This window comes from Cariama cristata, unplaced genomic scaffold, assembly GCF_000690535.1.
Source record: "Cariama cristata isolate BGI_N322 unplaced genomic scaffold, ASM69053v1 scaffold24957, whole genome shotgun sequence".
Classification (NCBI taxonomy): Eukaryota; Metazoa; Chordata; class Aves; order Cariamiformes; family Cariamidae; genus Cariama; species Cariama cristata.
The window spans coordinates 37175-52285 of record NW_009628815.1 but is presented as its reverse complement, the minus strand read 5'-3'; the positions used below and the strand labels follow the sequence as shown (position 1 = coordinate 52285).

The window sequence follows — 15111 nt, the reverse complement described above, 5'->3', positions numbered from 1 at the left end:
AAAGCAAGCTGGTGAAAGGTCTGAAAGCAATACAGGTAAGAAAGCTTGCAGTATCTTTATCTGAATAAACTACAGAACTTTCACAACTCTCAACCAGTTAAAACTCTTAAGAAATTCTCAAGTGTCTTTACCTTAAATTACTCCCAAAATGATGGGAAAACAATGAAAAAGAGACTAAAATTTTAACATTGTGCCTTAAAAACAACAACAAAAACCAAAACAACCTACAAATACCAAGCTTTTCCCCTTGTAACCTCCTAGTTTTCCTGAAATGGAAAATGACTGGGAACACTCAGAGCACAGAAAAGACCCATTTGTTGCACACCTCTGCTATGGAAAGAACACAGTATTAGCAACAGGTATGATTATATTTGTAAATAAGTTAAAAAGGGAAATCCTGACAAGTTCTCTCCCAGCCCCTCCCTTCCCCCCTCCCCTGTTTTTTGAAGACAATCCATTTGAAAAAAGTATTAATTCCAGTCTACGCTGCCTCTTACTGACTTTTCTGCCCTGGAAAGAGGAAGCCTTGAATAGTAGCCACAAGCAGCATGGAAACAACATTACAAACTATGCTGGACAGGGAACTCCCTCTGTGCCCAACAAGCTAACTGCAAAATGCAAGATTCGTCAACTGCAGAATCACCAAACAGCCAAAATACACTCCTAACACTTGGCTACTGCTTTAGGGAGGCATAATCTATAACGGTTTTCTTCATCAATCCTGTGTGGCTTCTCTCCTCATCCCATAAGTCATTTACCACACAGTTAATCATGCAGTATACTATATAAATGCAACCACAGGCCTTCTCTGCAACACAAAACATTAAAGGAAAAGAGGCAAAGCAAACTGTACAGGAGTGCCTCACAACCTAGTGGCTGAAAAACTAAATAAACCCATCTAGCAGCTGGAAAAGCCCAAGAACTGCTGTTACAACTACACAAATCTATTTGTAGAAGCTGTGTAACTACGCCTAAGGACTGACTTACCAGGAAAAGTAACCAGGCAGAGCTTTGACAGACCTTTACCATTTAAAGAAGTCCACTTTACTAAGGTCTACTGTTTACCTCACAATTCAAGCACACAAGTCACAAAGGAAGAAGGTCCAAGATCAGCAGGACTCACAGACATCATGCCCCACAGCACCTCCCTGAAGAGATTCCCTAGTGACTGCAGTTCCTATGTGCAGCCTTTGTCTCAAAGGGAGGATTAATTTGTGCCCCTCCACTCTGTTTGGCCACCCTTTTCCATGAAACAAAGGAATTTAATGCCTTTGACACTTCTATTGTTGTTGACAAACTCAGCTGAGACTGGTCAAGTGTAACAGCTGTTATTGAGAACAGAACTGGCAGAGCAACACAACCGCAGGAACCTGTGGTTTTCTGTGCATGTGTTCGTAAAGAAAGCATAAAAAAAACCCCAAGGTATGACAGGAAGTGTAAGTTACAAACACAAGACGACAAAGTCATTTTGACATGTGAACTACAGATAAAGTAGTAGTTAGGGGACTGAAGGAAGAGGCAAAGAGAAGGACGAGAAACTGAAGCTGGGTAAAGACAGATTAATAATGCAGATTTTAAAGTTTTCTTTAGTTAATTTAAATTGTATTTCTAGATTTGAGGTTTCTATTTACTGTCTCCCTTGATTTGACAATAATCAGACATTTTCTGTTTTTAAACACATACCAACTTCCTGTAGTTAAAAAATGAGTATGAGCAGCTCTGTCATACAACAGTAACTGTACCTACCACCCATTACAGTTGCACGATGACTATTAAGAATTTTACTTAAAATACACTTCAGTTATGTCTTTTTGCAATCACAAAAGTGCTGACTTCTTCCTTAGCACAAGAAGAACATAGAGTATGATATGAAACCCTCAAAGCATCCAGAGAGGTACACTCAAAAACTGGATAAGAATGTCTCCATCATGAGGAGCTTAGCAAAGCTGTTGCCAAAGACAACCACACAAGCAAGCAAGCTCAAGACCGGGCCAGAACAGCATCGCAACACTCCTCATTTTCATCATCTCATACCAATGTAAAACTTAGCCTTAGGCTGAAGTTTGAATTCACTACGGACAGGATTTTTGCTTGCCCCTTTCTTTAAGATGAATTAAAAGGTGAAAGATTGTGTGGATGCTATTTGAAACTGTTGGTATAAGCTGCACTGCTCCTCTAAGCAGGTGCAACTCTTTGTAAAAAATAAAAATCACTGCCCATACGTACCCAAGGCAGGGTTGACATATGTCAGATAAGACCTTACATGAAGCAAACCTGCTTCTCTCTCTCTGGGCTTACGTAAAAGCCTTCAAATAATCCAACAATAGCTATTTTTTCTGGCTTAGATCAATCAGGGAATAAAATACTTTTCAAGCCAGATGAAGACTACTTCTTCACCAAAAGAAGCTACAAAATAAGTGCTTTTTAACACCGCATCATGAGGATGAACGTTTTGGAGAGGGGTGTTCACTTTCAGTTCCTACTCACTTTCAAGCACTAGGTAGGTCCAACAAATTTCATTGCACTTCAATGCTGATAAACTAGAACAGCAGCACTGATATGACAATGTTGTTCTTACTACCTGCTATCTAAAAAGCCATGGGAGAAAACAGTATTTTTCACTGCTTAATTGTAAAGCATAAATAGTCTATTTCCACACTGATACACTGCTGGAATAATTAGAGAACGCACTTTATATACCACCTGAAATATTTATAGAAGATTAATGGAATAAAGAAAAATTAATAACTAGACTACTGGCAAAGTGTAGCAGACTCAGAAGTCAAGTGGCAGTAAAATAATCATTTACAAAAATATAGTTTGAAGTTGATAATTATTATACATTTCTAATTTACAAAGAAACACCACTACTACCCTGTGATAACTGAGCTCATTTAAGCATCTTTCCACAACAACATTCTAAAATTAATTTCAACTAGTAGTCTTTATTTAACATGCAGTAAAAGACACAAAGCACAACCACACAAAGAGAATATATTCACTTAGTGGCTACAGGAATACTAGTATCAACATCGGACTAGAACTTAACAGCAAGAATAATTCAGGAGTGACTGCTGGACTTTGAATTACAACTAAACACTGATGTAAGTTTGACAAAGCATTGGTAATTCTCATACAAAGCTGTGTCAGCAAGAAAATAACAGTTAAATATTTTAAAATTACAATTAGCTTTATCAGTGAAATCTTACACTGTCAACAGCAAACAATTCATTCTAATAATTTTCAAGTCATAATAATAATTACTTTTAAATACACATAAAAATAGTAGTAATGTTTCATATTATACACATGGGGGATCAATAACAAAACCCAATAATACAAAAAATTTCAATTCAATACAGAGAGTACTTAATGACCTACTTTTATAGGTCATATACTTATACTTACATATTCAGGTTTTAATTTCTTGTCTCCTCCTCTTACAGCTACTTTTTCAAGCTTGTCTATACTCTGCATGATCAGCTCCTCATCTTTAAGTCTAAGTTCCTCATGTATTATTTCAATGTCACGAACAGGATCTACACTTCCTTCAACATGAGTGATATCATCATCTTCAAATGCTCCTAAAACAAAAGAACACTCAAATTACATATTAAGCTAAAAAGACAAGAAACATATACTTACAACATTCTATTAAGAGTCACAAAGAGTTTGACATGAACCAGTAAAGTCAGCAGGTCTGTCATATTGCCCATATACAAGCACCATCTGCAGTATTTCCTACTGTACTCTTTTAGTCTGTTAATTTATGTATCAACTCCAGAATCCAAAGCTTCATATAGATACATACAAAGCATAGCACTTTGCCATTTCAGGAGAGCATTTAACACATCTTGAAGAGTTTCCTCTAAATAGGAATAGGCTAGAGCACTTTCCTGAAAATAGGTACCACTGTATTTAACAGTATCTTAACCTAGCAGTAGCAAACATAGTAGCTAAATTGAACATCACAGAACTTTTTAATACATGCAGTAAAGACTAAAAGACTCATGTAAAGAAAACCTTACAAATCACCCTGGCAGCCCTCACTGGCTGACCAATTTTATGCATTAAGAAAAAAAAAGAAGTTCTAGACAAAGAATTCCGAAGTTCTGAATGACTCTTAGTGTTTCCAAGGGAAACAAGGCTTAGAAAAAAAAGGCCTGAAATCATCTGGCAGGCCTTTTCCCTGTTTCAATCTACTTTATCACTGTGGTTCTGACGGTGATTAGATAATGAACCACTCAGACACACAATTTACACAGCAGCTAATTTCATCGGTCTGATTTGAGGGTATGGTTTTTAGGGGGCCATCAAAGAAGCAGATGAAGGTGCATTTGTCATATATGAGTGACAACCATTCACACTATCTGAACAAAATGGTGCTGGCCCTTATTAGAAACACATGCTATTATCACATATTTAAAGTGCAGTTGAAGCCATAATTTCAAATTGCCAAGTGGAAACATAAGGGTAAAACAACCAGATATTACTGAAGCATGTGTGCTGACTTCATGCCCTTCTGAAGACAATCTGGCAACATAATTCAACCAGGATTTAAATTGTCGGATAAGCAGCATCATGAAAAAAAAACCCCCACTCCCCCCAAAGTCAATACATATTTTAAAAATAAAAGTATTAACAATTAAAAACAGTTTATTACTTCTTCCTGGATCAATTTTCAAAATATTTGCATGCCTACCCTGTAACATTAATGGTATGTTTGAGAAATCAACCATGAAAATAATTTTATATTACTATTAACAAAATGAAAATCAACGTATTTTTTACACAGGGAAAGCCCTCCCAAGGCATTTCTTGTACTAAATATAAGATAGGAAACAGGGTAAACTACAGTCAATTCCTTAACTGATATACAGAAAGTTGGGGTTCTTTTTTGTCATGCATATCTTAAACTTCATCTTTTTTTTAACTTCCTGAAAACAGTGGTTTTAGCAATAAAGATTCTACATCAAAACACATGGTACACAGGTTTAAAATGTTGCTGACAATAAAATGTTAAAAGCTGGGAGAAAAGCTCCATGACTATGAACATCTCTCATTTAGAATATAAAAAGGAAAAAAAAAAAGTAAACAGCTTGTTTTAGTCTTAAGGAAGAATGAAGTTTTCCTGAAAAAGCATGTGTAAGGTGAATTCCTTTTCACAAAAAAATCCAGTTCTTTATTCATCCAAAACCAATTAATTCAGTATAATTCCACCTCTTTAAAACTGAATCTATACATTTCACCTTCGCTCTCTTCTCAGTCCACTAAACGCTTTAACCTGCAGACACATCAACATTCTGCCAGAGTTTTCTTCAAGTGTCCTCCTCCTGTCAGCTCTCCTCATGTCTGTGTCAGCAGCCATCCCTGCACCTCATTTAGGCAACATCGATGACAAGAGACGAATCATGTCTGGCAACACGCAGTTGCTTGCTCAGGAAAGGAGCCCCTCTACTGAGCTGACGATTAATGATTTTCCCTGTCATTGCAACAATTTAGCCTTCTCTCCTCCTCACCAGTTGCTTGACTCTTCTCATGGAAGAAATGAACACTAGTTGCATATTCCATTAAAACACTGGATTTTGAGCTCAAATTTTCAATTCTACATTCAGAGGAAAAGTGCATTTTCCTAACTTGGAAAGGAGAAAACCTATCAACAGGTGTGCTGACAAAGGTCATACAATTCCCTTCCAAATAGACAGGAAATCCATTAAATCAATCATGGTAGATTTTGGTTTTTTCCCCTCTTATCAGGAACATTTAGAGGACAGAAATTTAAATCTCTTCCCATTGAGACAGCCACAGTCAATAAGGAAGTGGTAGGTATAAGGTTTTATATACACGAAAGGCCAAACTGGTGTTAATGTCCAGATTTTGGCATAAACAAAGAGACTCTTCTTGATAAACAGGCATTGAGTTTTATTTGTGAATCTCTTGTTCAGAGTTTGTCAATGCTGACTTCAGTCATCCATCTAAAACAGATCAGACTCTGACTGACAGCCTAGCCAGAAGCAAGACAATGGGATACTCAAGAAAGAAGGAAAGGAAAAGGGAGAGACACACAGAGACACTGCTATGATAAAAAAGCCTTAGTTGTAACTTTCTCTCAATATCCACATGGGATCTGTCTTGGGCAATCTGTTACGCCCATCTCAAGCCTTCTTTGTAATGATGGTCTAGCACAAATCACATTGAGCATTGTAGGGAATTCAATTCTGGTCTGCAGAGCTGAAGGCAGACTTAGCAAGCAAGAACTGGCAGTAACCTTAGAAATTAGGCTCTGTGCAAGAGATGAGATCTCTCGGAAAAAGTACATCTGTGAGAAATTAACGAAGTTACACTATTAGAATAACATTTTATCCAGTCCCTGCTTTAAAAAACAGTCTATATAAAAATGTAAAGTAGGAAAAAATGGAGTTGTAAAACTGATTCAAGAAATCAGGCGTACCAGAAAACGTGTATGTTATCTGCAACTTACAAAGATGAAAATAAGAACTATAATATTAAACTACAAATCTTACCTGATATAGATTGTTATATTGCTATTTATTAATATGTGTCTCTGTCGCTGCTTTATTAGTGAGTGAAATTCCTCTGTCAAGCAAGGCCTTTAACTCTCTTTTGTCAAGGAAGACGATATGATAACCCCTCCTTCCCTCCAGCATACACAGCAGCAAAATAGAAAACTCAAAGGTTCTGTTTTAACAAAAATGCGACATGACTGTCCAATTAAAAATAGTGCAACGCCAGTACAATGAACAATGAACAAGATGCACAAGGTGGACACAGGCCACAAACCTTGAGTAAGCAGTAGTATAAGTAGTTGATATCGAGCACTGTGTAGAAAATCAGCCTGTTGAAAATAAAAAGGACCCACTAAAATATGCTGAATTGGAAGAAGCAGAGAGGATGAGAGGTAGGTCTTGAGATGCAAGATGATAGTCAATAGATGAGAATTCCAGTTTTCTGAAGGAACAGTTAAGATTATGTTGGGTATCACGCAGAAAAAGAATACCAGTTTATGGATATGTAGCTCTCTGAAGAAGGCAAATGAAAAATAAACACTGACAAAGAAATGCTGATACTGGCTTGGCTGTTACTGATCACTGATTACAACAGAATCAGTGAGTAAAAATAATGGGGAGAGGGAGAAAAGGTGATCTGGTAGTCTTGCTTTGATCTCAAGCTGATTACTCGCTCAAGAGAGCTTGGTAGAAAAAATGAGGGAGGAAAGGTTCCCTGAAATAAGACTAACAGGGCATCCAGGTGAGGAAGAAAAGGACTAGAATGGGACAGTTGCAAAAGAACAGAGAGAGTAAATACAGTCACCTGTCAGAGGTAAAACCCATTCTGATTATGAGCTGTGTTTAAATATGGTGAACTTCAAACACAATGTGTCTGTCTTCTTATTGACATAATGAGGGTTCAACTTCTGTAAATATGAGGGACCTTTCCAAGGTTAGAAACTTGCCTACACGCTATCATCTGCAGCATACTCACACCTGCCAGGCTACTGGCTGCTGACTATGGTCCAGCTTCCAAAGTTTTCATTTTAAAAAAATCAATTTTTTCCAAACTTGTGTTAAAAATTTGTTTTTCAAAAAAAAAAAAAAAAAGAAGTTGTGATATTCTGAAATTTCATCAAACAAGAAGCTGATCTAACTATGTCTATTTATTTATTTACTTATTATTTCCACACAAAAAAAATACTAATTTAAAAAGATATTTAATATGAACTTCTCCAAAATGGCCATAGCACTGCATTCTCAAGACAGTATGACCTATGGACAATGACCTTCTCCAATGAACATAATGAAAATCTATTGTTCTTCCTGTGACTTCATCAACTGCATTTGCTTTTAGAACAGAAGGACTTGGCATATCTCAAACATTACCCCAATCCACAGCACCTTCCTTTTGCCTACTTCCTAAAGTTATACTCTCTGTGATTCAAAACCCCTCCTTCTACAACAGGAAACTACAGCATACTACTGTAAGAGAAAAAAGGAATCAGTTTACCATATGGGGAGGAAGAAATATATACATAAAATAGACTTACTCAAGAATCTCCCCATAGAAGCATCTGTTTGTCAACAACTAAGCTAAGCATACAGCAATACAAGAAGGTCAACTGGGAAACCCTAATCAGTAATTTCATTATTTAAAAAAATTATTACAACTGCTCCGGTGTCTCGCATATCCCACCAGAAGTAAAGTATGTTTTTATCAGAAGTTGGTCAAAAGGAAGTTGAATGGAATCCACCTCTCTCTTTAATATTTTAACTATTCTAGCGATAAGCCTTTTTTCAAATAATCTCCCAGAAAATGCTGATGGATTTGCACTTTAGCTTGAAAGATACATCCCTGCCACTTCCTTTAGTGTTAAAGAACAAAGACTACACAGTTAGAAACATCGAGCTTGCTGTAAGTAAACAAATCCACTGTGGCAAATTCCCCGTAATGTTTTAGTGGCATGCAAATATTGCTATTAAAACAAAGCAAGTATTTAGCTAAAAAATAATAAAGCATAACACAGCAGCAGAATTCATTCTGCCATCTGACAGCACCAAAAGTAATGACAACATGAAGTTACTAGAAATTAAGAGCTCGTAAATGATCACTCTCACAACCAGCTCCCTCTTCTGTTGCCAGTGGGCCCAAACCGAAAGGATTCTTCAGTTTCAGGGAAGGATTTATCTTCAGCTGAGCACTTTATCTGGGATGTTTGGGTCCAAGCATGGTGGGCCCAAAAATATTTTAAAAGCAGCATTGAAGAAGTAATGCGGTAATAACTGCTTCTGCACTTTGCTTTCAAGTGACACTGGATAAAAAAGATCCAGAAAATGGAATGACTGGCTGGAGAAGATGTGAAAGCTGACTGTTTTTTCCCTGAGGAAGAGCAGGAACCGTCTATTTGTTGGGTCTTGATGGCAGCCAGGACACACAGACTACATCTTTTCTTCACATGCAAAAGCAATAGCAGATAAATATGTATAAAGCACAGCAGTAACAAATGCCACATTTTAAATGGTATCATCTAATGGCATGCACGTTTTTTTCCATTTCTTTCAAGAATCAGCTTCAAAATTCTTTGACAAAATTTACCTCTCAGCCTCCAGAGATTTTTGCATTGCTTATGTTATACCTGTCAAGATCTGATGACTGTATGTTATGTATTCATCTGAACAGAACCACTACACTTAGTTACAGGCTATCATCAACCAATTCATTCTCTTGCTAAAATCAAGTCATCCAATTACTCCTTGACTAATCAAGGCTGTTTTGGCTTTTTCTTTTTTCAAAAGGTACTCAACAGCATAAACAGTTCACTTACAAGAAATGGAAAGGGGCTAATCAGCAGAATTATTGTTTTGCTGCCACAATTTGCAGTATTTAAATGTAGTTGCTGATTGGACTGCAAGTTTTATGATACAGCATATAAAACTAGTTTGACACAAAAATGAAGCTGCCTATAGCCTAAACTTTATTGTTTCTAGCTGCTCCAAGCTGCCACCGAGATGCTAAAATCCAAATCAAAATAATACTACTAGACTTATCTTATTCTGCTCCTAATTGCAATTATGGAAATTAATTATTATCTTCAAGATTAATTTATATTTGATACACCAGTCACTTTGTTTCTTTAATTATCCTTATCCTTAAAGTAAAACGGAACAAAATATTTGGCTAATACTAAGCTCCACATAACAGCATTTTGGAGTCTTGTACTCATTTACAAAAGGTAAGCAACTGCGTTGATATACATTATGCTGTAATCAAGAAGGATATTTACACTTTGATCAGAATCTGAACCGCATCACAAGCTGAAACTCTCATTTGTATTTAGGGTAATGACCAGCCTTTTTTGTCAATAACCTGTAAGAGAATGTTTAATAACACCACCAAAAACCAGACCTAGAGAACAATTGATACTTGCACTTCCTCTCCAGCATATAGTCAACAACTATTATCAAAAAGAGCTGCTCGTCGCAGACTGATATGGCACATCACAATACACATACATACCCTGTTATAAGCCCTGAAATAAATGAGCAATAGTATCTATCTGGCCATTTACTGGGGTCTGAATGGGGGAGAGAATAAAAAGAAATAAAATAGGGTAACTTGGGTGGGGGACTAGAAGCAGGGTATTTCTCTGAGATATCAAAAGAAACAAGACTGTAAGTGTCAAAAAACATTATAAATAATATCTGTACTTAGGCTGGCTTGACATGCTATCATCAGTATTATAAAGATTTAAACATTAAAAGATACTGCTATTTCTGACTGAGGTACAAGTATATTTAACATTATAGAATGTATTAAACTTGGATGATGGTACATTTTACTATGCACACTCACGATTAGAAGGGCAAAAGAATACTGTCAGAGTCAACATTTTACAGCTTCTTAAACATAGCACGTGTTAACAAAGAACCAACAAATAAAGTAGGTTTAGCATGTTTTCCCTTGCAAGCTAATTTCAAGTGAAATTAATCACCTGTAACACAAACCTAATATTCTTTAAGCAGAGTAATTTTCAGTTGAAGAAGGTGCACCTGCTTACATCTTCAACATAAGTAAAATCAAGTACAAAAAACATTAAATAAAATGCTGTAGTAAACCTTGACTTCTGAAGGAAGAATTTTTTCAGACATCTTTTGTGGCTTTGTTTTGTGCTACAGCCCTTTAAGTTTTGTCTTCGTAAAGCCCTAACTAGTTGTAATCACTTGCAGTCTAATTGTGGACATTTATCTGCTTTTCTTATGCATAGAACATAGCTATTAAAGCTGAATGGTGATGGTGTGAAGTATAGGTTAAATTGGGTGAAATTAAAGCAAATTACTCTGGGATGTGGAACTCTGAAAATAGAAGCCGCCAATGATTTGCAACCCTCTTGATGATCAGCTCCACAGAACCCTAAATGACAAGAAAACTTACATATTTTAAAGTTAACTAGATTTTTTTTAAATAATATGTATAAATTTATTTAAAATGCAAGCAGTCACTGTGGCAATAATTATTTTTATTTACCTGCATCGTAGAAATACAAGAAAAGGTTTTAATTCCCATTAAAAACACTTGTTTTTATTCTCAAGTTTAGCTGATTTTTAGCAACAGAAAAACAGTTCAGAATATTAGTTGCACCATTAATTACTTTGAAGACATTACAGTTTATGCGTACCATATGGCTATACAGACACAGGATGGTAAAAGCAGCTGCTTTGCACTCTCTTGACTGGTGCAGTATTAGGTCTCAAATTCATTACTCACCTATATAAAAGATAAGCAGCTACATTTACCCTGCTGAGCCCTAATACCCCACCAGTCAAGAGAGCACAAATCAAGCACCCCTCCCCAAATGTCTGAAATAGTGGCTGAATGGCAGTCCTTTCAATAGCAAATCTATTGGCAAAAAAGGGCAAGTCTATTTCTGCACCAGCAGACATACAATGAGAGCATGTAGCCGCAATTCAGGATTTTAAATGACTGTAGTATCAACTTCTTGAGCATACAAAGAATTTACATTTGCATAAAAGTACTCGTCAAACAAGTACTGCACAAGGTCAGAGATGAGAATTATAACCTCCCTGGCAAACACTGAAGCAAAGCAATTCACTGCAGGACACATTAAGTCGGCAGAAGAAACCATGATTTTGTTCCTGGTGGAAGCAGTTTCAACAGAGGAAAGTTGTTACCAAGACAGTTGTTCCAATGAGCTTATCTGTAAAACACTGTTCCAGAGTCATTACCCTCGAGTCTGACAAATATTAGTGATTTATTTCAGATGTAAAACGTGTTTACTTGCCATTGCTCTTTCATCCTAGCACCACTGGGATGTAGCCAACACTCTGCAGGCAAAACCTTCTACCTGCTGAGATTTGATGTCAAGTTGGTCACACTGGGTAAAGGACATTATTTGACAGCTGAAGGAATAAATCTTTGAGCCCTTCACGCAGAGGGCTGACTCTGACTGCCCTTGATATATTTGAAACACTATCACTGCACTGCCCACCAAATAGTGCTTGGGATAAACTCCTCAGTTACTCCTTGCAACACACTTCACCCAAGATCACAGCACACGGTAATTTGCATGGACTCACTATCAGAAGACACAAGGAAAGGCAGCACTCAATGTAAAACTTCTTGAGACAGCTGACATACCACATAAATTGTTTAAAATAAGAATTCCCTAGGAAAAACTAGCCTCTCTGATCAGATTTTTCCAAAATATAACTCTGTTAACTGGAAGAAGCAGCAGCATTTGGAACCTAGCCTGGACCACTGCAAGATGTCCAAAAGCCAAAAAGGCTGAAGAATGCGAACGTTTGCTTCAGAGACAAGTGCTCTTGCCAACCTGAGTCCAGCCATGCTCTGCTTTATGTTACTTTCTGTTCTAATGCCTGAACCTTCCTTCTTAAGTTGTGAAAAGAGAAGCAAACAGGAACACAGGAGAGTCTCCACAGTATCACCCTCCCTGGCGAGTGCTCCCATGGCAGCACTGCCTGCATAAAGGATAGTGCACACAGGAAGATCTGGCCACAAACAGCAGTGAATAACTTTTAACATGCCTCTGTGTACCACGTATCCAGACTGTTCACAGAAGACAATGTTCCTACTCAAAAGTAGACTGGAACTCAGGTATTTGCAATCTGATGGCATCTACACTGTACAAAAACATGGTTCCTATGCAGAAACTGTTGGAAAGTAGAAATATGGTATGTATAATTGTGTATTCATATTACTTTCACCATCACCATCTCCATGGTGCATTTTACCCCTTCTTTCTGAAGGTCAGTCATCAAGGTCTTCTCTTCAGGAATACTCAGTGCCAATCTCTACAGTGTCAGTCTTAACTGGAATCTCTGACAGTCACCATAACAAAATATAATTGCTAACAATAACTGTGTTTTTAAGACAATATATTTACACAGATCATGAATAGCAACTAGCAGCCATCAGCAGAAACCCAGAGGGCAGTTCTATCTGGCCTTCAATGACCAGATATACAGGAAGCATTTTAATTATTCATAGACAACTTATCTGTGTCACAGATTGACTAAGCCAAAGATGCAGAAATATTAAAAAAAATAAAAACCACAGCCCCAAAGTTTTTACTGGGTCTGGCATAGCACTGCATAGCGGTTACGACGACTGTACTCCTACTGAACCACTTTGGATACCTAATGCTGCAACAAAGTCCAAGCCATTAAACTCTGCTGAGCCCACCTTGGCTCCTGTGCAGAGCCAGCTCAACTCTCTGTTCTGCATTCTTCAACACCTTGGAGGGTTATTAGTCTTTGTAAAATAATGAACAGAGAATGAACCGGTCAGTTCAGCACAGAATGCAAAGCCACAAGCCTCCTGGAACCCACAACGAAAGGTGTAAAATTGTTTCAATAAGGCAACTTCTCTTCAAAAACATTTAAAGCAATGTCTTAAGCTATATAAATACCTAGACAGCTCAGTAATGACAAGTTTTCAGCTACAAGAGGTTAGTTATTTAAGCAGTTCCCAAATATTCTGAAACTTAAAATTACATTGTTACGATAAAACAAGAGTGCTACAAAACTGCCAAACTTCTTGCAGTGCCTTACAAAAAAACAGAAGCTGTAAAAATGGACTATGGAATTTGGCAGAGTGAGGAGAAAAAAAAGTTATGTTTACAGATCTGTCATTTACAAAAAGAGCAATTGAGTTTTTAGAAGGGTATTTATAAGGATTTGTAAACTCAGCTCATCATGCGTTAGCAAAGAACCTTATTCTCCATACCTGAATGTTTCTCCTTTGAAGATCTATTTCATTGTACAACGAAGGTGAGGAGTAAACATACTTGAGGAAAGACCAGCCAACGTGTAACAAAAATGAGAGTTGATAAAGACTTAAATAAGCAAATATTGTTTGATCAGTGCTGTTATGTATGTGTATGACCTATATAAGTTTGTAATGAAGTGCTGTGTTGCTAAATGTATAACGTATCTTTAAAAACAAAAGCAAAAAGCCTCTCAGTAAATTTACCTTATAAAAATGTGCCTCATCATACAACCTTCCCTCTGGACATTCATAACATAACACATAAACTTAATGCAAAAGTAGCAATACAGTTCATCCAGATGTATCCCTTGCAAATCAATTCAAATTTTGTAAGAGTGCTGCCTATTGGTTTCTATTTACAGAAATCAACTTGTTAACAATAAAAAAAATAAATCACTAGCTGGTTAAGAGAAAGTTCGTTCTTCATACATGATTTTTCACATGCAATGATTACTTTTCACCAAATTAAAGGTGACATCACAGTTCTTAGGACCTCACATAACAATACAGGCTTGGAATCACAAAAAAATACCGAATTATCTTTACAGAACAGCACCTAAAATACTGAAAACAAAAGGTAATACATTAATTTGCATCTTATTTGAGATGCTAGACCTGACAAAGAGGGTTTGCAACATTTCCTGTTCAATGTTCAAATCTTAATGTAAGTTAACCAGATAACTCAATATTAATATTTTACTTTGGATGTTAGTCCCTTCCTCTTCCTAATAAAACTCAAAACAGCATCCCAACAGAAAATTAAGCATATTACTTGCTACAGATTGGCTAATCTGTTACATGGGGAGTAAAAAACGCCTTATTTTGTACATTAGTTCAGTAAAGTAATCCCTAACACTCAGGGATTTGCTTTTCTTTCAAGTAACATTTTACTTCAATGTCAACTACATCGAGGAACATGTCAGTTGTGTTCTGTAACTATCTGGCACCATCTAGTAGCCATTGGCATCTTCTTTACTAAATCCCATTAACAGATCACGTTAAGAGCTTGTGACAAGGGTGATATTGAACAGATATGCAAGAAATAACAACACAAACTATCTGAATCTTATATGGTCAAGAAAATGCTTTATGTTGAATAGGTACAGACAGCTATAGTCAGTAACTACTCGTACACTGAGTAAATGCCTTCTGCCTTCCTTGAAAAAGGACATTAAATACTTGTGTGTTGAAGTTTCCAAGCGATTTAAGAATCTGCTGGCAAATTTTAGCAACAGGTGACAAAAATGCATTGCTTTATGCAGACATGCAAACATTTTCAATTTATTCCCTTTC

At 36.7% G+C, this 15111-nt stretch overlaps 1 protein-coding gene across 1 annotated transcript in view; it reads right to left on the bottom strand.

Annotated features, from left to right (window-relative positions):
• The window catches only part of OLA1 (Obg-like ATPase 1), a 102669-nt gene that overhangs the window by 50404 nt on the left and 37154 nt on the right, over positions 1 to 15111 (bottom strand). Inside the window, exon 4 of the mRNA XM_009704953.1 lies at positions 3409 to 3584. Coding sequence (XP_009703255.1) covers positions 3409 to 3584 — 176 coding nt within the window. The remainder of the gene's footprint in view (positions 1 to 3408; positions 3585 to 15111) is intronic.